General features: G+C 34.3%; 4 protein-coding genes across 4 annotated transcripts; 3 read left to right on the top strand and 1 right to left on the bottom strand.

Annotated features, from left to right (window-relative positions):
* Nucleotides 1-411: 411 nt before the first annotated feature.
* Nucleotides 412-25,447, top strand: LOC133323334 (mitochondrial import inner membrane translocase subunit TIM44). Its single transcript, XM_061532274.1, has 4 exons — nt 412-427; nt 23,804-23,860; nt 24,015-24,092; nt 24,236-25,447. Exons 2-4 carry the CDS (start codon nt 23,858-23,860, stop codon nt 25,445-25,447), a joined length of 1,293 nt encoding a protein of 430 aa, XP_061388258.1. The 5' UTR covers nt 412-427; nt 23,804-23,857.
* Nucleotides 496-8,794, top strand: LOC133323336 (ecdysteroid-phosphate phosphatase). Its single transcript, XM_061532276.1, has 10 exons — nt 496-602; nt 1,034-1,274; nt 1,336-1,531; nt 1,913-2,014; nt 6,307-6,476; nt 6,666-6,999; nt 7,059-7,497; nt 7,583-7,749; nt 8,185-8,430; nt 8,493-8,794. Exons 1-10 carry the CDS (start codon nt 496-498, stop codon nt 8,729-8,731), a joined length of 2,241 nt encoding a protein of 746 aa, XP_061388260.1. The 3' UTR covers nt 8,732-8,794.
* On the top strand, nt 11,151-13,496 carry LOC133323341 (28S rRNA (cytosine-C(5))-methyltransferase). The gene is made up of 4 exons (XM_061532281.1): nt 11,151-11,279; nt 11,379-11,646; nt 12,357-12,625; nt 12,837-13,496. Exons 1-4 carry the CDS (start codon nt 11,151-11,153, stop codon nt 13,494-13,496), a joined length of 1,326 nt encoding a protein of 441 aa, XP_061388265.1.
* On the bottom strand, nt 16,857-20,657 carry LOC133323340 (protein nanos). The gene is made up of 4 exons (XM_061532280.1): nt 20,618-20,657; nt 20,004-20,496; nt 19,384-19,898; nt 16,857-17,123 (listed from the first exon to the last, which is right to left on the bottom strand). Exons 1-4 carry the CDS (start codon nt 20,645-20,647, stop codon nt 16,857-16,859), a joined length of 1,305 nt encoding a protein of 434 aa, XP_061388264.1. The 5' UTR covers nt 20,648-20,657.
* Nucleotides 25,448-27,272: the final 1,825 nt, after the last annotated feature.

The raw sequence follows: 27,272 nt of genomic DNA, 5'->3' as shown, positions 1-27,272 counted from the left end.
CAAACCTGAAAAGTTGTCATCAGATGAAATAAAGTTCTGCAATATGTAATTTTTGGGAATTGTATGCTTTTTGACAATAAACCAAGTATTTGAAAAAAACCTAACATTCCATTAATTTTTCGCGTTTTTTTGGTAAAATGTTAGAAATATGTCAAATGAACAGAACGACTTGTTGCATTTGTTTTCTTTATTTCCCTCCTTTCTGACAAAAGCTCCCCTACCTTTTATAATTGCACCATGGACTTTGCGGTTTCCTCAGATATCACAAGTCGACTTCGGCTATTATACATTTCAATACAGAAAGTCGATTAATCGATTAGTCGAAAGTCGATTTACTTAACCCTACCGTGTATGTGTAGTTTGTTTTTACAAATTTTCACTGTTAGCAGTTGTGTGCACACAATAAATCGTAAAATTTAATAAAATAATCACAACTTGAATTTGAAATTGTTTGATAAATAACGTGAATCTGTTCTAAAATACCGCAACATAAAAATGGCTAACTTGCCGCCACGTAAAAATCCGACACCCACACGGATATCTAAACAACATTTAACTCCCATCCAGACCTTATTGCAAATGGGCTTCCAAAAACACAGGGCGTAAGTTAATAAGTTATTAATGAAAAGTAAACAGTTTATAAACAATAAAAAAGTGGTTTAGTGTGTTTAATAGAGAAAGAGTTTTTTTTATTTAAGATTCCATACGGATATTGATTTTTTTTTGTAGAATGTTTGTGTGTGGGGGCGGGTGTGTTTTAATGGCCTTCTTCTTGCTCATAAGTGTCATTCACCTTTCATTGATAACACAATTGGAGAGGATGTTGTTGTTTTTTTCTCTTATGTTTTTAAATTGTATTTTAAATATTTTGAAAAAAAAATACTGTTTAATTTGTATGAAATTAGAAAACCGGAATGTATTTTCCTAATATTGGAATTGTGATAAAACTCCAGAAAAAAAATAAATAAATTGAAATATATAAATTAAATATAATTTTATAAACATATGTTAAATGTTTTTGTTTTTCTTTTAGCGAAAAAGCTTTGGCTTCCACAGGAAATCGTGGTGTACAAATAGCATCCGATTGGCTATTGGCCCATGTCAATGATACCACACTAGATGAATGTACACCACGGGAATATATACTTTATGCTTGTCCAACCGGACCATTTCTACAACAATTAGAAGATTTTTGGACAAAATCAAGGCAATTATGTGGTTGGAATGGAGCCCACAACTATGTGCCGCACATAACATTGGTTTCCTTTTTTAAGGTAGAACAATTTTAATATATTTTAAAAAATAAATACTAATTCAAAACTCAATGCTTTTCAGGCACCCGACGAATGTTCACTGCAATTGTCGAAGGCACTAAAACAAGTTGTCGACATGACCGGTGCACTTCTGGATCGTCCCATAAAATTGGAATTATATATGAGTCAAAATTTCATGGGTTTCTTTGTGGCTGAAGATGATGCAAACTATTTAAAACGTTTGGCCCTGCAATATGTTAAGGAAGTCTCCAATTCAAGTATGTTCCCTTCATTGTCTTTTATTCCCCTGATATGTTGCTAAAACTTTGTGGGATGATGGTTTTACTACTACTACCAATTTAAACGGGTGCGTTATTAAAAGGTTTTTCTACTTTTTTTGTTTTGTTTCTTCCCCCAATTTTTTCTCTATTTCCGTGTTTTCCATTTATGTATGTATGTTTGATGATATCTCATAAATGCTAAACAAATGGATTTCTCTCTATTGCCACATTTCTATTTATAATCGTTGAATATAACAAATACATACTAATTTTTTTGGTTTTGCTTATTTGAATGTAATCATATTGATCATGATTAAACGCCGACAATAATAACTGAACGGAATCATTGAAATGCAAATGAAAAAAATCGGATTGTAGTTATTAGCGATACATATGAGCAACTTGATGCAATAGTTGCTTGTTTTCCCTGGTGTGGTGCGGTTTCTTCGGGAAATCGTTGTATTCCGCGTAGCAGTCGCTGTAAGCTAATTCTAATTATTAATATATTACCTTTTAGTAATTAAAAAAAAAGAAATTAGTTATTTAATGCTTAAAAATGCTTTTGAATAGCTGGCTTGTTGCTTTGCTTTTCTTAGGGTAACACAAAATAAGATTAATTTTGAGAGATTCTGTTCATTTCCCATTTTTAGAAATTTGTTTTCCTTAACCCTTCGTTTTGTATCAAATGCATCTACATCAAGATGTGCATTAAATATCGATAATATTTTTCTAATTTTTAACGTTTTATCCAGTTTTCGTAAATATTTTTTGTTTCATCATCTACAAAATTTGTCTGTATACTTTACCAGTAATTTTTCCTTAGTAATTTCTTTAGAGTCAACAATAGAAATTCTACATGAAAATAATCACCAGAATAATATTTTTTAAATTTCTTTGTATATAAAGTTGAAACCCCCTCGAGTTTTATTTTTTTATAATTGCATTGTTTTGGTATATATTTTTATTCGAATACTTATCGGTATTCCCTTTGATTTCTTTTTATTTACATTGATTTTTATACATTACAAAACTATGTGAGATTATTATTGTTTGTGTTTAGTCAAATTGATAGCGCCGCTAGACCCAATTTTTAGTATTATAATGCCACATCTCGATTAACTGGACTGACCATTTAATACCCTATACCACTACCACAGAACTTTAGTTTTACATTATATGCGCCCTGCAGTGTGAGTCTACGATACGAATAACCAGTTCCACAGCAATATGTTTATACCCTTCACCACACTGTGATACAGGGTATTATGCTTTGTGCATATGTTTGTAACAGGCAAAAGGAAACGAGGAGATAGAAACGAAAATATATATAGAATCACTTTCTAAGTCGGTTTGTTCATGTCCGTCCATCCGCCTGTCGTTCATCTGTAGATGTTAAATTTTAAATAAAGTACAGGTCGCATTTATGATCCGATTTCGATAAAATTTGGCACATGTCACTAATTTGGCACAAGGACGAACCCTATTGAAATTGTGAAAAATCGGTTCAAATTTAGGTATAGTTCAAATTTAGGTATAGTTTCGACCGATTCCAGGTAAATGGTGTACCAAAAAACCTATATATCTTTCGATTTGCAAGAAATTTTGCACAACTTAATGAATTGAGTCTAGAATGAAGTTTGCTAAGTTTTGAGAAAATCGGTTCAATTTAGATATAGCTCCCATAGTCCCTATATATCTTTCGATTTGCGCGAAATTTTGCATAGTGTACTGAATTGAGTCTAGAATGATGTGTATTAAGTTTCCTGAAAATCGGTTCAGATTTAGATATAGTTCCCATATATAGTTTCGTTCGATTTAAGGATTTGCATAGGGTACTGAATTAGGTCCAGAATGGCGTGTGTTAAGTTTCGAGAAAATCGGGTCAGATTTAGATATAGCTCCCATATATAGTTTTGTCCGATTTTTTATGGTGTACTGAATTGAGTCTAGAATGAAGTGTGCCAAGTTTCGCGAAAATCCGGTCAGATTTATATATAGCTTCCATATATATTTTCGTTCGATTTAAGGTAAATGGCGCTTCAAAGTCCCTATATATCTTTCGATTTGTACGAAATTTGGCACAGGGTACAGAATTAGGCCCAGAATGATGTGTGAAATCGTGAAAATCGGTTTAGATTTAGATATAGCTCCCATATATATTTTCGTCCGATTTAATGTATATTGTGCACTAAAGACCCAAAGTTTGGCCAACCTGCACACAATTTTGTACAATATACTGAAGTGTACAGTTTTACGGCACACATTTTTGTAGTGAAATAAAAAACTGCAAATTAATTTAATTCAATCGCAGATTTCTTCCCATTATTCGTTGTGTATTTTTGACATAATTTATGGTTTTTACCATCATCAAAAAAATGTTCTTTTATTTGTAATCTGTTGTAGTTGTACCAAATTGCATCAAAACAAACAGCTGTTTCACACGCATGTTGCCATATTTTCAAACTTCAATTTATTTTCTTTTAATTACATAGCAGTTTTACAGCGGATTCTTAATATTTTACATTTTTATTATTATAAAGTTTGAATAACAATAAAATGTAACAATTTTTATTTTAAAAAATCAATAAAAAAACAATGAAAAATATTACAAAATTAAATTACAATGGGGCAACACACATTACAAGTTAAATTACAATATGGCAGCACACATAACTAAAATTACAATATGGCAACACGAATCTTCTTTTCAACCACCATTTTCGAAAATTCGAATCAGCATCTCGCAACATTTTTACATGCGAGAAATATCGCTAGCGAATATCCAGAATAAGGCTGTATATTTTTGTAGTCAGCTCACTTAAATTTTATTAGCGAAAAAATTCCCTCAAAATGTCATCGCATTCTCCCACTCTCTGTAAACCTGCGAGTTCTGGTTCAGAATAACTTCACGGTGAATTGATGTCCAGAATAAGGCTGATAAACTTGTAGTACGGGCTACGGGCATAGATGTATCCTGAACGAACTAGGTATGACATTGGACCAACGCGTAGAACTAAGCGACTATATATCACCAGTTCTGTAGTGTTTTCCAAACTGAAATCTTCGTTATTTGGAGGACAGCGGAATTGATAAAAAGTCTGGATGCAGAGATCGTCGAACTGGTGACTATCTTTCTTGATAGTCATGCGGCTCTTAAAGCCATCAAATCTGAGGCCGTCCTCATGTGTAGTATAGTTTTGAAAGAACTTACTTACAGCTATCGGGTAATGAAATCATGTCATGGGCAAGAGCAGACGAATAATGGGAAAGAACAGACGAATAAGCTAGACGAGGATCTCAATCTACAGATCTAGCAATTGATGGCTCAATCAAACCACCCATATGTCTTCTTTATCGGAACTTTGAGGCGTTCTTCGACGAAAGAGCCTATCAACTTTGGGACAAGAAACCTTGGTGCAATGTGTCAAGATCTATTTGGCCGACTCTGTCTACCAAAAGGACACACTCACGGTTGAACCTGAGCAAAGCTGAAATAAGAGTAATGACAAATCATTACTGATAATTGCAATTGCAGGGCTTTACCAGTAAATTTTTCTCCCCCCATAGATCTTTCCATATCTTTTTGTTTTCGTGGATGATCACAATGGACCTGGACATCCCTAAACCTAACTTAAAACATATACATATAATACGAATAATAAAACCTGTGTGTAATTCCGAAGCCCTCCGCAAACCATATTCTGAGGGTATATATCTTTCGGCAACACCAACTGAACTTTTTTAAAGGTTTTCTTTATTTTTGGGATACCATTAACCATCTGGCGTTAAAAAATGCGCGTTATCTATTTTGTTTTCTAATGTTACCGTATCTAAAATGACTTGCCAAAATTGCTTCAATATTCTGATAATGATTTTTTTCTTTGGGGGTATAGACGATAAAATAAACAAAATTCAAGTAAATCGTTCAGTAGTAAAGACAAGTTATTACGGGACTCAAGCATATATATTTCGCAATAGATATTATCAATTTCAAATAAATTGCAATAAAATTGTTGGTATGATATATTATTAGATACTTCAGTAGATCCTTAAACTCCTAGCGGTATATTGAAATAGAATGATGGTGTGCATGTTTTATTAAATTGAAACCCTAATCAATATCTTCTCCAAAAACAATTGCATTTCAGTATGTGTAAACACGTATACTATAGAAAATTGTAAAGGAAAAAATTACAACTAGTTCTTATTTATATATAAAAATATAAGCATGTAAGAAAAACAACTAGCAGTATGTGGTTGTTGTTTTTGTTTTTATTATTAGCCTCAATGTATACTATTCAACAAAAGCAACGACAACAGCGCCACAAAATATATTCTGCATTGCTTGACATACATTTTGGGTTCCTTCTTAGTTTTTAGTTATAATAGTAGTATCTAGTATAGAATTTGGGTTGTGTTTTTCATTTCCTTTTCATTACATTTTAGTAGCACATTTGATATTCTTACGGTTCGCCTGATTGCCTGCTTGTCCTTTTTTGGTTCTTTGTATACAACTGCCACTGTGTATATGTGCGTGCGTTTCAACATACGTTTATATATAATATATAGTTTGAATATATTTGTGGTTTGCAAATAAATAGAGTATTTTAAATGCAATTATTTTGCTTACAATTATTACAAAAGACGAAATATTCTTTATTATTGTTCGTTCTTTTTCTTTTCTTTACTCTGTTTTTTTTTTTTCTTTTACATACAACGATGCAAAACAACAACAAACAAACGTCAATAACAACAACTTCGTAAATAAATAGCAATTTCGTTGGAGCCTCACGTCAAATCCTTGCACCTGACTTTAGCGTATCAATTTCCGCAGAGCCAATTCAATGCACTGAAAACTTTAGTGGAATCACTAGACGCATCATGTGCCTCCAACTGGGAATTACGTTTATATTCACGTGATCCCAGATTGGCTACCAAACAAGTACATATTTTATATACGTATAAAAATATTCATTTTGTTGTCATTGCTGCTGCTGTTTATTTTGTATTTTATATTATATATCTTATCCTAGTAGGAGAAGCAGCAAAGGAAGCAAAGCCTTTTTTCTTCCCCGATGTGATGAAAAGACATGTAATGAAACTTTGGTATTTTTTGTTCTCCGTTTCACAGGTTCACAAAGTTGTCTATCCACACAGTCCACATGAAATCGATGAACTGGAATTGCGTATTGGTGATTATATCTATTTGAATAGTGACGCAGTGGACAACTCCTCAGACGGTTGGGCCGAGGGTATATCGTGGTTGACGGGAGCACAGGGTCATTTGCCTGTTAATTATACCGAACGTACAGCCGAATCGGATGCATGGACCTTGCATCGTGTGGTTCAGCTATCAAAATCAATAACGCCTTCCCTGACATCAAATGAAGAATGTGATTTAGTGGATGGACGCAGTTTATCAACAGAGACCGAAGACCATTTGAGACATCGTGATTTGGCCCAGGGTATGTTGTTACACATTACTTATATAAGTAATTTTTAATAAAAAAAAATCTACTTCTAGTTGGCATACACGCTTCCGAACTAATAGAAGGCTCATCGTTTAACGAAGACTCCGAACAGAGTGTTGAAAAATATTTACGCAAAACTTTAAAACCCTGTTTGGACATACCAACAATAACAAATAATCACAACTCCAGCAATCAACAACAGCAGGCCACACCCCTTATTGAAATTACACCCAATAGTATGTCAACGCCAAATGCCAGTGGTGACATTAAAGTTGAGCCCATACCAGCTGCTCCACCCAAAGCGGATGATACGCTCAGTCAACATTCGGCCGAAAATTCCATGTCATTATCATCGAAAAATCGACGTGTTTATATAATGCGTCATGGTGAAAGGGTGGATTTTACATTCGGCACATGGATACCATATTGTTTTGATGAATTCAATAATTATATGCGCAAAGATTTGAATATGCCAAAAACGCTGCCAAAAAGGTAAGATTTTATACCACAAGGAAATGAAAAAGTTTTCTTCTTTTTTAATACCATTTTTTGTTTGTTTTCTTTTTTGATTTTTTAGAAACAATATTCCAGATGGCTGGCTTAATGATTCGCCTTTGACAAATATCGGTTTATACCAGGCCAGCCTAATCGGAGAGGCTCTGTACGATGCCCGGGTACAAATTGATCATGTCTATTGTTCGCCGGCATATCGTTGTATACAGACCTGTACAAGCGCTTTAGAAGGTAATCTATATAAATAAAAGTATGTAAGGATCCTTATCAACCATACGAAACGGCTGAAGCTAAAATATTGAAATTAAGACTTCCAAGATGGAAGAAGGTACAGGGGCAGGCGTCTATTGTGAAAGGCTAGGCTTTGAACTTACCTACAAACTAAATAGCATCTGTAGTGTTTTCCAAGCTGAAATCTTTGTTATTTGGAAGGCAGCGCGGAATTGATGCAGAGGTCGTTGAAATGGTGACTATCTTTGTGGATAGTCAGGATAGTCAATTAATTAGACAAACAAAGCTAATACCTTTAAACTATAATAGGGACCCCTAAACCTATAGGGACCCTATTTTTTATTGTCATCTACTGTGTCTTCTTCTTTATTTTAATAACCTAACAATTCGGCTAAGAACAGAATTTAAGTTAAACAAAAAATTCATTTTTTGCAGGTCTCAAGCTAACGGGAAAACATAAAATAAAATTGGAACCTGGTCTATTTGAATGGATGGCATGGTATCCAGATGGTGTACCAGATTGGCTAACAAAAGACGAATTGCTAGCGGCTAACTATAATATCGATACCGAATATCAACCCTTTGTCACCATCAATAATCTAAACGAATCAATTAAAGAGACCACAGAGGGATTTTATACACGTAACTATGACGTTTTAAGGAAAATTATCGATTCAACAGGTAAATACTTGCTGTCTTAAAGAACTGTATTTATTCCAATAACCACCAAACTGAATTTCCAGCTGGTAATGTCCTCATTGTTGCACATGCCACCACCTTAGATACATGTACCAGGCAATTAATTGGCGAGGCGCCACGTAACACAAATGAACTGCGTCAGGTAATACATAAAATACCCTATTGTAGTTTGGCAAATGTCGAAGAAATCGATGGCCAATGGAAATTGGTTGAACCAGATACATTACCAGTGACACATTCGAAAAATCCGCGTTTCGAATGGAATGCATTAACCGCTACATAGTGCAAGTGTTTTGAGGAGTTTATTAGTAAACTTTCATCCTAAGTAGAAATTAATACGCTCCAAATACTATAATTACAATCATAATATGATTATAGATTTTTTGTTTTGCTTTTTTAGCTGCTCACTACAACAAAATTAGGAAGTTTTTTTGTTCATTTCAAATTTAAATATATTTTCTCTTTGATTGGAAAATTAATATATGGAAATTGTTTCATAATTATTAAAATATCATTATATATTAAAATATCATATATAGATCTAAAAACAACAAATTCAAAAAGTGAGGTTGTGTTTAATTAGGACTTTTTTTATTATTATTGAATTATTTTCAAATTATGTTAGCTACACCTAAAAACTCTAATATACAGAATAAACAATAAAGGTCCAAAAATTGTCAAGGTAATTTTGAAGAAAAAAATAATAATATAACAATAATTTTGAAAATAAAAAATACTTGTTTTTAAATATCCGGACAAATTGCAATATTAATTTGTGAGCATTTGCTGATCTCTCTATAAAATGTAACAATTTTTAATTATATTCAAAAGAAATGGACTTCCCAAAAAATATGCCGAAATCACATACAATCCTTTATAACTGCCATGCTAGTTGTATAATTTATTTGTTACCATTAAAAAAGATTTAACAACAAATATACACAAAAGTTTCATTGATTATTTCACCTCCTTTGTTTAAAAGTATAACAACATTTATCAATTTGACAAATGAAAGGTGTACCTTCCCCTTATCACTTAGAACAAAAAAACACACAAACAAATTGGAACAGCAAAAAGTCCAATATATTTAAACAGAAACTGTAGATAGATGTTATATTCTATGGACATGAAAAATTAAAAAAAAAGAATAATAATTATCATTATTACAAACTAAACCATTAACGTTTGGTTTAATATCGTTCATTCGCGTTAATATTTCAACTCTGTAATTAGTTTATTAATATTTATTCCATGTTGATTCAAAATCACATTGTTAACACACACGTCTAAATGCTCAATTAATTTTTTGGAAATCGCAAACCAAACAAAACATTAAATTTTAATTTCTCAATTTATTTATTTTTTCATGAATGGGAAAAGCCAAGATTTATTATTAAGTTAAGTTATTTAATTTAAAAAAATAAGACAATCGTGGAAACAATATAATAAATTATTAATTTGTTTAAAAAATGCATTATTGCTATACAAATAAATATCCAATATTTCGTTTACGCTACAAAACAAAATCTTCTTTTATTTTACTTACAACATGGAATAGATATAATGCATTATCTTATATTATTAAGTATTTAATATTCAATTATATTATAATTATTAATATTACATTATTAGTAACATATATAAACAAAAAAGGTATTTCTTATTAGCGAAGTTAAAAACTTCTTGTTAGCATTGCGCAATATTAATAAACTCAACATGACGAAACTAAAAAATAACACACACAAAAAGAATCTAAAACCTATGTTAAACGAAATTGGTAAACAATTTTTTTCTACATTTCGAAACATAACTTGCAATATTAATAATAAAAAATATATAATTATATAAAACAATATAAAAAACTGATTGTTTTTATTACGACATTAATTCGAATAAGAATTTTGCTGAGATATATGAGTAATTTAGTTTTCGATAACCAAGATGTTTATTATCGACTTGTCAGGATTTATCTAGAATTCTTAAATTTGGAATGAGGGTCATTGACATTTCGAATTAAGATTATTGTTTGAGTCTGGGATTCGTAGTTTTGGAAACTTATACTTATGTGTAATAAATGGTACTAAATTTAATACAAATTTAGTATAGACTTAGATTTCTATTGCGATCAAGGTTTTGAAAATGCGTACTAAATTGATTGATTAGCTCTTCTAACATATTTAGTTTTCTGTAAAAATGAAAATGAATTTTTTCGCTCTTCCCTTTAATGTTATGCTATCCTTGTGGTTGTTGTATTTTCGATGGCTCAACACGAGCATTCTGCTTAGCCCTTTACTGACTGTCCAACAACCATAAATATTTTTGTGGTTGCCTGATGAATGACAAACATGTGAGGCAAACAAAGCAAAATTTGGGCAAGAGTGCCATTCAAAAATGCTAGTGTGTACACCGCATTAGCGTAAATCTAAAACATGATTTCTATAAGCAGGAAAGAATTAAAGAAGACAGTATGGATCATTTCAGTTCATTGCCATCCTTATAGGAAATTTGATCGAAAAGACCTATTTTCTGTATAAAATTTGAAAAAAAAATGCATTTAATAGTTTTCACATTTCCGGTTGTAAAAAAAAACGATAACACCATTGCCGTTAGTTTATTTTCACACATTAATCGATTATCACAAAGTCGACCTATACATCCCTAATTGTCACGTGCACGAAGAAAACAAACCAAACAACGTTGAAATGTCGACCGAAAAGAAACAACACTCGATAAAAGTTCCAACGCAATACAAGCGGGTTGCTGCAGTATTGAAAACCGCATTGGAAAGTAAAACATCTTTGAAATCGTTGATATTCAATGAAAAACATGCGGTAAGTATATAACAAAAATAAATATAAACAATCCCCAGCACATTAACGATTACACCAATATCATAATTTTGTTGTACACTTCTCTGTTTCTTCTTTTAGCGTTTACCTTCCATGCAAGCAGTTCTAACACGATACTTTGATAATAAAGGAGCCATTGACGAAGCAATCGAAAAATCTCAAATTCTTCAAGACAATCCACGTCTGTGTCCTATTTTGTGTAAAGTTCTTGTAACAGAGCTGCTGTTGGGATTGAAAAAGTTAAACGGAGAATCGAAACCGGTACAGACAGTACGTGCATACCAAGATCGTTTAGCCGAAGCATTGGGCGTTGATACAATCGAAACTAACAAATCGGAATATAAAAAAGGCAAGCAGCACATTATAATTCATTTTTGTCTGTTGTCTGTTTGAAAGGGGCATTGGAAATGGGTAAAAATAAGTTAAACGTTAAGAAGGCGGCTAAAGAACATGCTGATGATGATAATCAGGAATTGACGACCCAACATCCGGAGGTTACGCCGACAATTGAAATTGATAACGGAAGTACAAATGCCTTCCTATGGCTGTTGGCATTTTCCGTGTTGATGTTCACCTTTCCATTTGTGACATTTTATGGTGTTCGTTCCTGGTTGCAGGAATCATTTGACTTTGATACATTCCAAACGAACTGTTTTTCAGTTTTAGCTTCTGTATTGGTGGTTAATTTCATACTATGTTTGTATGTGTTTAAAGCTTTTACCGAAAAGACTACACCCATCCCGGGCAACAATAGTTCTGATGGCGGCGCGGCACCAATTGAAAACAAGAAAACTAATTAAAGTGCGTGCCAGTCATCTCTGGAATGAGCAGAGTTTTACTCGGCCATAGACTGCTAACATAGCTCCCCGCAACCCCACCCATACTGTACAGCAGTAGGATATGCTAGAAGAACGACTAAATTTTACTATTCAAAGTATTCCCTTTTTTAAAAATATGTATTTTTATAAGTACGATTATTGTATTGTATTCATTAAAAAATTGTAAATAAAGTTTCAGCTCATTTCTCATTAAAATGTTTTCTTTTTTATTTCTGTATAGATCAAAAACCTCGTTATGTACGCATTAACAGAAACTTGCTCAGCATTGAAGAGGCCCATGAGTTTTTGGCCAGCGAAGAATGGCGTAAAAAAGAATATCCACCATTTGAAAATTATGATGATTTCTTGAAGGCCATAAAGGAACTACAGGAAGATGAATATATGATCGATATGCACATTGATGATTTGTTAATATTTCATCCGAAACAGAAGCACTATTGGGCCAATCATAGTTATGCACGAGACAATTATTTTATGCTACAAGATAAGGTGGGTAAGATTTTTTGGGATTCATTCTCAGGGCAGTACAAAAAATACTTCTTTCTTAAATCATGAAAGCCTAAGATCTTGGGGGCTTTTAAAAAAAGGACCTACATTGCAAATTACCTTCCACCTGGAGGATTTTTTTCTTCTATTCCATAATTCTAGAATATAAATACAAATACTGAAAAATAATATTTGTAATACATATCCATTTTAGGGCACCGCTTTGGTTGCAGAACTCCTTAGTCCGCCGGCCGGTTCCACAGTTTTGGATATGTGTGCTGCACCGGGCATGAAAACCATACACGTTAGCAATGTTATGAACAATCAAGGTACTATCTATTCCGTTGAACTGAATTCCGAACGTTATAAAACCCTCTGCCGCATGACAGAAAAAGCTGGTTGCAAAATTGTTACGCCCATCAATGCTGATGCTCTTACAATTACACCCGAAAAATGTCCCGGTGTTGAATATATTCTTGTTGATCCATCATGTTCCGGTTCGGGTATGCAAAATCGTATATCTGTACACTCGGAAGAAAAAGATCCGGCACGTTTGAGACGACTGGCTGGTTTACAAATAACAATGTTATCACATGCCATGTCGGCATTTCCCGATGTTAAACGTATTGCCTATTCAACATGTTCCCTGTACGAGGAGGAAAATGAGCAGGTCGTACAGAGATGTTTGCAATTGAATCCGTCGTTTAAATTATTGAGTGCCAAAAAATCATTACGTAATAAATGGCGTAATGTCGGCAGTCAGGAATATAAGAAAATTGGCAAAAATTGTCTATACACTCGACCCGATTCGGATATGACAGATGGACTATTTATAGCTATATTTGAAGCAATTAAAACGAAAGATAATGAATAAACAGGTTTTTTGTTGCAAATTTGTAATAAATTGTTTTTTTACTTAGCTAGCTTTTGACATTTCTTCCATAAGCCGAACATAAAAAAGAATGTTCTGGCGCGTCGGTATGTAACATGTGCCAAAATGTTCTATTCCACTTGATCTTTCCAGCTAATTCATGGCCTTCCCCTTCTGCGTGAGACATCAGTTGGCTCGCTTTTATGTGCCTTTTGTGCCGGGGCATCATCATCGATTTTCATAACATGACCTAGCCAACGTAGTCGTTGCAGCTCGATACGTCTGGCAATGCCAATGTCCGAGAATAAATGGAATAACTCATGGTTCATTCGACGGTAATATTCACCCTCAACGTAGATCGGCTCATAGATCTTACGGAGAAATTTTCTCTCAATCACTCCAAGAACTGCCTCATCTGCTTGCGCAAGTTCCCATGCTACACATCCATATAACAGCACGGATAATATCGACGGCGATATACACCCTCAACACAGATCGGTCCATAGACCATAGTGGCACACAAAACTATTCTATCCTTCTCGGAATTTCAGAACTGATGCCATTTATTTTATTTATGGCGGTACCGAGGTATATAATATCGTTCACTACATCGAAGCTATAGTTCTCATGTTCCAGAGTGCCATTTCGGTTCACCTTGCCTCTCGTATGACCTTTTCCAGCAGTCACTGTCAACTTGTCTAAATCCTCATTCTGTATTAAAGAGCTCCGAGATGTCCTTTCCTACTTTAAGTGCTGACCTTGTACCAGATAAATATATACTGCATGGCAGTATTAATTTTGCAGGAGTGCCGGACGCAGACATGGCTTTAAACACCACTGAACGGATAAGGCTGTCGAATGAGGCTTTATAATCGACGAATAGGTGGAATGTGTCAATGTATTTTTTTCGTGGGTATTCTCCAGGATTTGGTGCCGAGTGAAAATCTGGTCATTGGTTGATTTGCCAGAGATGCTGAGGTTCCAATCATTGGGCATGCATTCCTCTAGCCAAATTGTACTAATCATGTTCCTAATCAGCATCTGACCCCACCAGTCTTGAATAGTTCAGCTGGTAACCCATCGGCACCTGCTGCTTTATTATTCTTCAGCCGATTGATTGTTATTCTGACCTCATCTTGGCTATTCCGTTATCTCTTCTAAGTTCTGGGGTATCTTCTTCACCGCCACTACTATTTGATACTAGAAGCATTTCAAAATGCTCCTGCCAGATCCATCGTTTATTTTAGCGGCTTAATCAGGTAAGTGCAAAGAAAATTGACATTATTGTAAAATGTCCTCTTGGATTTGAGACCAATTCAATATGAAGATCTCGGAACACTTCGTTATGAAGACTTCTTCGTTAAGAATAGCTCTTGGTCCTTGATATTAAGACTACTTAGTTTTGGATATGAATAAGCCTTTGTCTTCGTATTGTTCTTTAATGAAAAGGCATCTTGGGATTCGATAAGGAGATCTTTGATATCCTACCTGTCTTCCCTATTAAGACCTTTTGGGCCTACTCTGTGTAGATCTATTGGGTCATCTCTGTGTAGAATCTATTGGATCTTCTCTGTGAAGTCCTAATGGGTATTTACTATGATCTCTTGGTCTACTCTGTGAAGAGCTCTTGGTCCTCTCCTTAAGGATGACTAGGTCTTTCCTGTAAAGACCTCTATGTCTTATCTGTGAAGACCTCTAGGTATTTCCTATGACGACCTTTATAAAGTACTATTGAACCTTCCCTGTGAAGATCTATTGGATCTTTTTTGGGGTCTTCATTATGAAGACCTTTTGGGTCTTTTTCTCTGTGAATACCTTTCGTTCATGTCTGTGTTATATCGTTGGACCTCTCTCTCTCTCCCTGGATGCATCGACAACATCCTGTTGTGACGATGTACAGCTGAGACCAATGCCTCCTCATGTAAATGGTCCATGGCTTGCACTCAAAAATTTTCAGGTAGTTTGTGGTCGGAATTAGTGAACCATTGACCATGATATGTTCAGAGGGAGCTTCATTGCAGATGTCCTTGTAGTGAACAGAGTGGCTGTGGATCTTCTTATTTAACATATTTATCAGATGGAAGAAATACTAAATCTGCTATATAGACATTTAACCTTTCAGAAATGTCATGTATAATGGGAACTGACGCCATGATCGTACAATCATTCGCATATATTACGATCTCTATGCCGTCCAGTGGTTGTGTTCAGAAAGGTAGAGGTTAAACAGTTCCGGAGATATGACCCCACTTTTGTATATTTTGTTGTTGCAATTAATTTCCCAATTAAAATAAAAGAAATAAACTAAAATTTTCAGATTAACTTTTTTGGAATAAATTTATTTAGATCATAAAACATAATTGTATTAAAAAATGTAGTTAAAAAGTGTTTATTTTTTTAGAAGAGTTCGATTATTTCTGATTTTTGAATTGTAATGAGAAGATTACACATCGATATAACATACATATTTCAATATGTTAATATGAGTGTGGGATGATATTTATAAAAATTAAAAATATATATTCTTTACTCTCATATTGAATAAGCGAATACGATAAGATAAATAAATTAAAAAGACAATTATGAAACGCAAGTTTCAATACAAATTAAATAAAAAAAATCAAAATTACTTCTTTTTTTTAAATACGATAAATGTTTTTTTTTAGTTAAACAATTTTAAATGAATTACGAGATATTAAAATGAATATGTCAATTACTTTAAAATATTACGAGAAAAAAACATTGTGTAATAAACAAAACATCATTAGAAGATTATAACTATTTGAAATGATTATTTTTTTTTTTTTGAATACACATAAAAAACACTTGAAAATCTAAATAAATTAATGAAAATTTTATATATATTGAAATCGATATCTCCAGCATTTGATCAACAAACGGGAGAGAGGAGTTATTTGAAAATTGTAATTATATGAGAGATAAATAAAATTCAGAATTAATTAATTTATGAAATGATGTTATTATAAATTTGAATTATTTGATTGAGTTTCGATAATGCGAATATACATTGTAAGTTAATGTAAATTTTGAGTTTCAAACGCATTTCAAATCAACTTATTTACTAAATAAATAGGATAGATAATAAATCTAACGATTGCGCATCAAGCGCTCTATTAAATTCTTCATGTATGGTGTATAATGTTTTCAAAACATTTTCGTTTATTTCCCAGCCATAATTAACTGGGATAGTTGGTGTGTAACGAGAATTTATCAATTTTTCTTTTGATAATATTCTGTTGTTGTTGTCTTAAAACAATGATGATAAAATCAATTCGATATTGATTTAACTCACCACCTTCTCCTTCATTTCATTTGATGATTGAATTGAGAATTTGTTTTTATTTAAACCTTCATTTGTTGTTTGTAATAGGTTCCTTTGGATAGACGAAACGATTCCGCATTAACGGCATCTTCCATTGTAATGATGGGTTTTTGTGGGCAATACTTGACAGTATGTGCCTTATCGCCGGATGCTTTGCAAATTGGACAAATATAAGTTCTTAATTTTGGGCAAAGAACACGGCCCATTGAGTCACGCACGGCGTGAGATTTGACAACAGCGTCTGGTTCATTGTTGTTTTCGCAGAAAACACAATGTTTTGCCGATGACTGGAAAATGGGAAAAATGGAAATTATTTATAGTATGTTGTATTTCAAATAAAAAATCTTATAATCTTAACGAATTAAAAAAAAAAAACACAACATACATCATTCTAGACTACTAACCTACCTAGCGTCGTTTTCACGACAGAGGGGGGTCTACGATCCGAAACGACACGAGTCTTACTCGGTCATCGTCTGTCATTTCATCCCATTGAGTAAAAGGGCAATAGGTCTGCTACAACAACAACTAACCTACCGTCTGGTGAAATGATATTGTTGTTGATTTCAATCTCCGAAAATATGGGCATATAAGCTGTCAGGATTTTTTCACCCTCTGACAAATTGGGCCTTCTCTGCGAAGACCAATTGGTCTTCTCTGTGAAGTCCAACGTATGATAATATGGGCGTCATTGTAAAGATTATCAGCCTTATTCTGGATACTCGATAGGGAGAAATCTCTTGGGTCATGAAATGACGTGAATTTGGTTGCGGATCTATGGTTAAAAGGAGAATAAAAGACCTCGTCTCCAGATTCACTTCAGTAGATGAGCGAATTGCTATAATCCTTATAAAAGCGAAATTCTTCTACATCAGTTTTATTTGCGCCCATGCTCCGACGGAAGACAAAGATGCAATTTTTTACGAGCGCCTAGAAATTGCATATGACCACTGTCCTGGCCATGACATTAAAATTCTGCTAGGAGATTTCAATGCAAAAATCGGAAGGGAAATTATTTTCGGTCCCCCAGAAAATACTTGGTAGTCAAGCATCTCAATACACACACAACATGTTGCCGAGGCTTACTCCTCTCAACTTACCCACCTGCTTGACGAAAGTACTTCTTTTCCCGATAATAGTATAGAAGCACAATGGCAAAGAATTTCCCACTCCGTACAAACTGCAGCAATAGCAACACTTGGGTACAAAAGCCACATTCAAGAAACCCATGGTACGATCAGGAGTGTCGTAATGCTACTGATGTGAAAAACGTAGCGTATAGGGCAAAACCCTGCAGACAGTAGCAACACGTAATGCGATGTAGAAATATCAGGAGAAAAGGAGAGAGGAGAAAAGTATTTTCAGAAAAAAGAAGAAAGAACAAGAAAAACGTGCACGTGAGCAAATCGAGATGTACAGGAGTCAGCATGAGGTCCGAAGGCTTTGGTGCTGGCCAGGAGCAAGCACCAGCTGATTGGTACAATGTGGCTAGAGGAATACATCCCCAATGATTGGTACCTCAGGATTGGAAAAAGGAAACAAGACGATATGTGCCAACTATAGAGGAATAACTCTCCTTCCCATCGCAAATAAAGTGCTATCCAGTGTGCTGTGTGAACGACTGAAGTCAATGGTCAATGACATTATTGGACCATACCAATGCGGCTTCAGACCTGGCAAATCCACCAGATTATCACTCTGGCCAAATCCTGGAAAAGACCCACGAAAAACACATCGCCACATACCATCTATTCGTCGACTATAAAGCCGCATTTGACACCCTATCCTACTGATGGTTCACACAGAAGGGGAAGGCCACGAATTAGATGGAAAGACCAAGTAGAAGACGTCTTGGAACGTAGTCTTTCACAAGACCGGGCACAACCGTTCTGTAACAAGCCAGCAAAGTAAAGGACTTTCCGATTTGAATCAAACTTTGCACAACCTATTATCATTACCCAACCTAGATCTAGTCCATTGGTCCACACCATCTGGTACCTTGCCTTAGTAAATTTAAAAAAAAAAAGTCATGAGAACATAAAAGGGTCCCAACAGAATTTCGCAGGGCCATATCTCCGGAAATACCGTTGTAATCAGAAAACTAATAGTCTAAGCGGATTTCTAGCAATAAAAAAATAATGTAAAAGGTAATTTTTTGATTGATAAATTAATACGGTTGTCTAAAAAAATTTACACATGAGAGAAGTTTAGTATTCAAAATTCAGTATCCACGGTGGATTTAATTAACAAATATGGATTTGATAAAACACATGATTTAATCATGTTTTTGGAGAAAATAGAATTAAACCTGTAAAACCTTTCAATGTGCATGGCGATATAGCGGTCAAATAACCTTCGGAGTATACTCGACAACATTCCGAGGACAACTTTAAATACAAAACAAAAAGAATTAATAAAAGATCTCCTGCAATATGGTCCTTGTAATCATTATCAAAATTGAATTTTAATGTTCTGATAAACTTATAACATGTTCTAATTAGATATTTTAGGTTCTCCTATTCTGATTGATAAAATCATTTTACTTACATATTTCTCATTCTTCGGTCCATTGTAACGCTTTTGCATTTTCTTATTTTGATTACAGTTGTAATCAATGTTGACGGCGGCAGCTGCAGCGGCAGCCGCTGCTGTAACGGCCGCTTGTGAATGTTGCTGCATATGGGCCGGTAGAATTTTCCAAAAATTATGATTGAAACTCATGTTGATGTTATGTTGCTGCAATTGTTGTGGTGTCAAGGCAGCAACATTGGGATTTGTGGTGGTAGGGGATGTTGGATTGGTACCATTTTGCTGCTGCTGTTGCTGATGATGAACAGCTGCTGTCAAGAGGCTAGGATTGTTAATGGCTCCTCCAGCAACAATATTATTTCCCGATGTTGCTGCTGCTGCAGCAGCGGCAGCTGCCGCATTAGACAAATGTAAACCCAAATGATAACGATTAAGTTCATCACAAACGTAACCATTACAGGCAAAGTCATTCATTACATCATCGACTGGAGATTTTGGTAATTGTTGTACATCAACACCGCCAGCAGATGGATCTAAAAATAGTTGCAAAAAAAAAATATAGACAAGAAAAATAAAATAATATTAAAACCTAATCTCTCGCCAAAAGTCAAAATTAAATTAAAAAATTAAATAATAACCTTTTTCATTTGAATAGGCGGATAACATAGCAAACATTTGCAATGATTTACAAATTTCATCCTGTTGCTGCTGTTGTGACATATTCTCATTATTACCAATGACAGTGCCTATTGGTGGTTGTGGTTGTTGCTGCTGTTGTCCATCATTAGAATGATTAGCAATGGCAGCAGATGCTGCCAATTGTTGTTGTTGCTTATGGTAAGCTGCTAATAACTGTTGTTGTTGCAAGGCATAAAGAGATGCAGCCAAATCCGGTGTCATCATTCCCCCACCATTCTCGAATTCTGGCGAGGATGACGACGAACTCGACATGCTGGGTGTTGGAGACAATGATGATACTCCCGATGAGGTTGTACCATCGGTCATGGAAGCCATAGATGGCGTGGGAGATATACACAATTTATTGCATGCATCCAAGTACATTTCTTGGAAACATTTCATGTGTAGGCAATCCAATCCAAGCATATTATTTCCCAGCATTTCGGGTTGTTGCTAATAATTAAAAAATAAAATAAAAACCAAATTCGCATTCAATTAAATATTCCAACATAACTGTTCATGAATTAACTAACATCAACAACAATAAAGACAAGTTCCATCATATCATGCTTACCTTTTTTGACTCGGGACTGCTACGGTACATGTCGTTATTTTGCATTAAAATTCTACGAACTTTAAAAGAATTCCAAGAACAAAATCTCCGTTACTTTTCAGTACTCCTCTTTCTGTTTTACAACAATTCCAATTATATCTTTTTTATATTTTTGAGCAACAACAATTGAAATTTAATTTAAATGAATTCAAAATGATTTTTACAAATTTAATAGTTTTTTTTGGGTTTTTGCTAAATTCTAATCAATTTTTTGGGGGATTGGAATTATAGCCCCTTTTTATGAATTCAGCGCAGTTCTAATTTATATTTTCTATAATCCAAATTATCACCGTGCGCTCGTCTCGTTTGCAAAGTAATCCCGGACTGATCAAAATTTATTGAAATTCCATTCAAATGGGAAATTATAACTGCACTTGTAGACAGTGTTGACAATTTGGCGTATTTTCCAGTTGCATGTGGCGATTTAAAATATCCCTAAATCATTGAAATGAAGTTTTTTTCAAACAGCTATAATATCATTAGGGGTATTCAATGTAAGTACTGTAGCGGTTTAAATCAATGATGGGCAAAATTTCTCTTAAAAAATAATTAAGTCTGCTTTTCCACAGGCAAATTTTTATTTGGCAAATACTGAGTTTGTAAGCGAGAGGGGTGCGAGGAAGAAAAACAAAACTTTGCCTGTTCAGAATTTGCGGTACAGGCAATAGTCAGGCTACTCTTGTGAATAGTCAGGCGGCTCTTAAAGCCATCAAATCCTGTTATATAAAATCTGAGGTTATCATCGAGTGTAGAGCAGTTTTAGAAACACACACTTACAGTTATCGGCTGTGTTGGGTACCACGACACCGTGACATCATGGATAATGAATAAGCAGACCAATTAGCTAGACGATAATCTCAATCTACAGATCTAGAAATCGATTGCGCCAATCAAACTACCCATCTGTCATCTCTTTTGGAACTTTGAGGCGTTCTTTGACGAACGAGCCAATGAATCTGCAATCTGTCAAGATCTATGTGACCGACTCTGTCAACCAAGAGGACAAACACACTGTTGAACCTGAGCAAAGCTGAAATTAGAGTAATGACAGGAGTCATTTCAATATCAGGGCCTTTACTAGTAAATGGGATCTTGATGCAATAGATTACTCTAGACTCTGCGTTGACGGGGAGGAGACGGAAACAATTGAGCATCTTCTGTGTCACTGTCCAATTCTGGCTTACAAGCGGCAAAGACTAGTGGGTGCTCACTTTCCACCGTCCCTAACTTCGTTCTCAAATATGGAACCTGCTTTAATCTACAACATCATTAGAAACCTAGTAGGGAGACTTTCTAGAATCCAAAAACCCGAGCCCAAAGTACCAAAAATTGTGACTGTTGCGTACCGTTTTTAGACTACCATACAAGTATACCAATATTGCTTATATTTCTACAGGGCATAATTACACAAGGTATTCTCATAATTTTAGTTTTGACTACATTCAAAATGTAAATGAAAATATCCTCCTTCGAAATGTACTCATATCCAGGGCTGCCATATTTGCCGATTTATCGGCATTTTGACGATTTTTCACTCTAAAAATGGAAAATGCCGATTTTCCGATTTTTGCCTCAGAATTTCCGATATTTCAACGGCGTTACCATACAAACATATAAAATTGGCAGCTTTACATCATTATAACTATCGGCGACTCGCCGCAGCCGTTTTCAATGGCTTAGATATCTGCATTTTTTGTCAGCATTGCATCGAATAAGGCAAAATTAAAAATAAACGAATAAAAAGTGCGCACACGTATCAAATTGGTGGTGTATTCTATAAAGTTAATTTATTTAATTATAAATATGGATAAATACCTGACAAAACGAAAAGGTATTTACGGGAACAGACCATAGTTCCCGTACTGCAAGAATCTACTATTTTTTACTCCGAGTAGATTTTTGCAGTACGGGAACAGACCAATAGTGTCTAAGATACATGTCATGGTACAATTATAAAAGGTAACAGCAAATCCCAGCTGATTTGATTCCAGCGTAATACTAGTGTCAATATAAATTTGACAAATTATGTTTTTAAAAATCACCCAACAGGAAAATTGGGAACGCATACAATTTGAAATTGTTCTTTATTAAATGTGCTCCCGTATTCAATTTACTCAATCTGCCTGCTGGGAAAGTTTGAAGAAGCAAATCTTTCTTGAAGGAATTACTCGCTATTCCCAGCATTGTCATATGTGTTACACATATATATGGCAATGGCTCAATTAAAGGAAAGATTTTCATTCATGTTTTTCAATTTTTATTTTGAGGATTCGAAAATATTCCATTTTCAAAATAAAAATAATTTGATGATAATTTGTTTGTTTGTTTGCATTTTTCTGTCAAATGAGTTGACACTAGTAGAACTTACAACAACAAATTTCCATGTGGTTGTTGTATCGTTTTTTGTACAACAGCACTTGCTGTTACCTTTTATTATTATACCATGGATACATGTGTTGATTTGTTGATTTTTCATAGAAAACAACACAGACGAGGAAAATCGTTGTGCATCAAGTGTCCAGCAGGAACAACACACATGACGTAAGCAGAAATCACAATGGATTGACTCTGATACGGAGTGTTGGGCAGAAATGAGGAACAATTTTTTCTTTGGTAAATTGTGCAACGTGCAGTTGAAAGCTAGTTCGGGAAAATGCGACTTACTGGGCCATTCAAAAACAAAAAACATTTAACCAAAAAAATATGAATTTATTTATAAATTATATGCTGCCGATTTTTTGCCGATTTTTAAAAATACAAATGCCGATTATGCCGATTTTTTTCTGAAAAATTGACGATTTTTCATGAAATTTAACTGGCAGCACTGCTCATATCATGTGTTCAGTTTTCTTTTTTGGTTTTCAGAATTTTGTATTTTCCCTACAATTTAATTTCCCATTTTTCACTAAAAATATTGATTTAACCCAAAACTCTATAATGTGGGTAACTCTACTGCCGTCAATCGCCAACGCTTTGATTTAGCTCAACACCCTTATCTTATGCTGCTGTCATTTTTTCTAATCAGATGTTAGCAGTAGTCTGACAGCCAAATGACAACTAAACAGGCATGATTTACCAAGATACACTCTCCTGAGCGAATAAACCGATAAATTACATAAATACATCATATTATAAGTGAATAAAACCGGAAAACTAACAGAAAACTTATATTAAAATACACAATTAATATAAATTTATAAAATGGTGAGTAATAAATATATGATTTGTATGTGAAAAACATTAAAAAATAAATATATTATGTGTTAACAATACGAAATATATTTATGAACAGTCGGACATCATAGTTCATGGCCAGCAATAGTAATGAAGAATGTGCTTTTTTCTTTCTTCATTTCAGTACAAATTTGTGGCTATATCGAGAAGTGGCAATGCTGTTTTGGTCGGCAACAAATGTTTGCAGGTGCTGCAAAATCAGGTAAGGACTAGTTGAAGTACATTTAATAGATCGGCATTGGAAACATGATGAGGGACACCTGTTAGAACCCATGGAAAATTCCAATGGGAGGGTTTTCTTTGCAGTAATTATCCTTTTTGATCATTATTCCACTTTTATCTTAGCGCTGGTATTCTCAACCCGGCCGAAGACCTGGATTCTTATCGCAATTCATTGACAATATCAAAAATGAAATGGACAAGAACAAGGAAATGAAAGAAAGCATTAAGAAGTTCCGTGAGGAGGCCCAAAAGTTGGAACAGTCCGAAGCCTTACAGTCGGCCCGACAAAAGTTCAATATCGTTGAATCGGAAACTCAGAAAACATCGAGCATACTCAAGGATCAATTGGGAAACATCAAGGAAAAGGTTTCCGATGTACTCGATGAAGCTGTGAAAACGGAAATCGGTCAGAAGGCATCAAAAATTGGCGAAGAACTATCACAGAAGGCAAAAACTGCCAAAGAAACCATATCAGAAAAGGGTGAAAAAATCGGACAGACTACAGCCTTCCAGGCTATATCGGATACAACGAAAATGATTAAACAAGAAATGGATGCCCAAAGCATTAATTCCCGTGTATATAGATCTCCAGCTCGTCTACGTAAACGTAAAGAAGTCGATTTGGCTAACGATGAACGTGTTGTCGAGCCCAACATGGAAGCTATGGGTATGGAATTGCACAAAGATTCGAAATTCTATCAATCCTGGGAGAATTTCAAAAACAATAACGCCTATGTGAACAAGGTGCTCGATTGGAAGATGAAATATGAGGAGTCGGAAAATCCCGTTATTCGTGCATCCAGACTTTTGACCGACAAAGTTTCCGATGTAATGGGTGGCCTATTCTCGAAAACTGAACTTTCCGAAACACTGACGGAACTGTGTAAAATCGATCCCAACTTCGATCAAAAACAATTTTTGAAAGATTGTGAAACTGACATCATACCAAATATCCTCGAGGCTATGGTACGTGGTGATTTGGAAATCTTAAAAGACTGGTGCTTTGAAAGTACCTTCAATATCATTTCCACGCCAATAAGTCAAGCAATAAAGGCTGGTTTATATTTGGATTCAAAAATTTTGGATATTGAAAATATCGACTTGGCAATGGGCAAAGTTATGGATCAAGGTCCGGTACTCATTGTTACCTTCCAGGCTCAACAGATTATGTGTGTGCGAGAGCGCAGTTCCAATAAAGTTGTTGAAGGTGATCCCGAAAAAGTGATGCGTGTAAATTATGTTTGGGTATTGTGTCGGGATCCCAATGAATTGAATCCCAAAGCTGCCTGGAGGCTAATGGAATTATCGGCAAATAGTCAAGAACAATTTGTATAAAAGTGAAATTAGTCAGCAATCCATTGTTATGTTTTGTTTTTCTTTCAAGCATAAAAATCCTATAACTTAGCTATTAAGTTACTCTATATACATTTAGATACGTGTACATGTAGACACCGTGACATTTCCGGGGAATTTAACGAAAAAAGAGATGTCTTAGTTAATGAAATTTTGTTCGATCCGATAATTACCTTACCACGCCAGACAGACAGACATACCTATTTTAAAATTTATTTTTTTTATTCTTAAGAAATCGTACAAATTTTAACTTAGCCTCTGTGATTTTCTTTGGAATATGAAATAAATTTTCAAATATGTATGCTAGTTATATCTCAGTTTTATTTTTTTATGTTATTTCCGATTAATCATAAGTTGTGATGAACAGAAGAACTTACTCATTGCTCGATTTTTAATTTTTCATTTCTTCGATGCAGTATAAGTAATTTTTAGATTTTTTTTAATAAAATGGTAAATTTTACATTAATGAAAATGTGTAAATATTATGACTGCAACAAATTTCAACATTTGTTTATTTCTTTTTTATTTTAGGAAAACACGCGCACCTATATTAAGAATTTATCTTTTAAATAAGCAAATTTTCACTATGTGGCTTTAAAAGATGAATAGAATGTATATATAGAGTGAGTGATGTGTTGAAAATATTGATTTATTTTGTATTTATTATAATAAATAAAAATGAAACCAAAAAATATATTTTACAAAATGTTTTGTTTGTTTTTTTTCCTAAAATTGAGGTAGGCCAAGAAATACATCTTGCAATAAAGACATATTCGATCGAGTTCATTTTCATGTGGCACCAAAACTAATTCCAAATTGCACGACTCGAACTCTAGAGGTTAACCCAAATCTTAATTTTACCAAATTTAGCACACCTTAATAAAAAAATCCAACAACAATCATGTTTCCCAATTTCAGGATTCCTTGCCGATTGCTTCACCCAAATATAATTGTACCAAATTTAGTACCAATTAGAACACATTAGTATGAATTTCCAAAACATTCTGCATTTCCCAATCCTACACCCAACCCAACAGTGATTCTAACTTCAAATTTCAAGATTCGATATCAATCTGTCTATCCAAATTTACATTTGGTACCAATTAGTACACATTAGTACAATTTTTCAAAACTTCCGATATAGCTCACACCACATTTGGTACACATTGGTACAATTTTCCAGCTCTATCGGTCTACCCAAATTTACATTTGGTACCAATTAGTACACATTAGCAAATTTTTCCAATTCTTCCTATATAGCTCACACCACATTTGGTACCAATTAGTACAATTTTCCAAAACTTCCTATACAGCTCAATTCTACACCCCAACAGTGATCCTAACTCCAAATATCAAGATTCCAGCTCTATCGGTTTACCCAAATCCGAATTTGGTACCATTTAGTACACATTGCCCAATCCTACAACACCCCAACAGTGACCCTAACTCCAAATTTGAGGATTCCAGCTCTATCAGTTCACCCATAATTCAAATTGTACCAAATTTAGTACCATTTTATACGCATAAGTACGAATTCACATAACTACGTACATACCTCAATTCTAGACTCCAACATTTTTACTATTCCAGCTCTAAATCCAAATTTTATTATATTTAGTACCATTTAGTACCCATAAGTAAAAAATTCCAATACTACATCCTCACCCTCATCCTACTCCAACAATAATCTTATTTCCAAATTTCAGTATTCCAGCTCTATCGGTTCACCTAAATCCAAATTGTACCAAATTTAGTACACATTAGTAGAAAACTTCCTATATACCCGAATCCTACACCCCAACATTGA

Source organism: Musca vetustissima, unplaced genomic scaffold, assembly GCF_032173495.1.
Source record: "Musca vetustissima isolate MV318-11 ecotype Yass unplaced genomic scaffold, APGP_CSIRO_Mvet_v1 utg7560, whole genome shotgun sequence".
NCBI classification, from domain to species: domain Eukaryota; kingdom Metazoa; phylum Arthropoda; class Insecta; order Diptera; family Muscidae; genus Musca; species Musca vetustissima.
The sequence above is the reverse complement of the archived record's forward strand: the minus strand, read 5'-3'. Positions and strand labels throughout refer to the sequence as shown.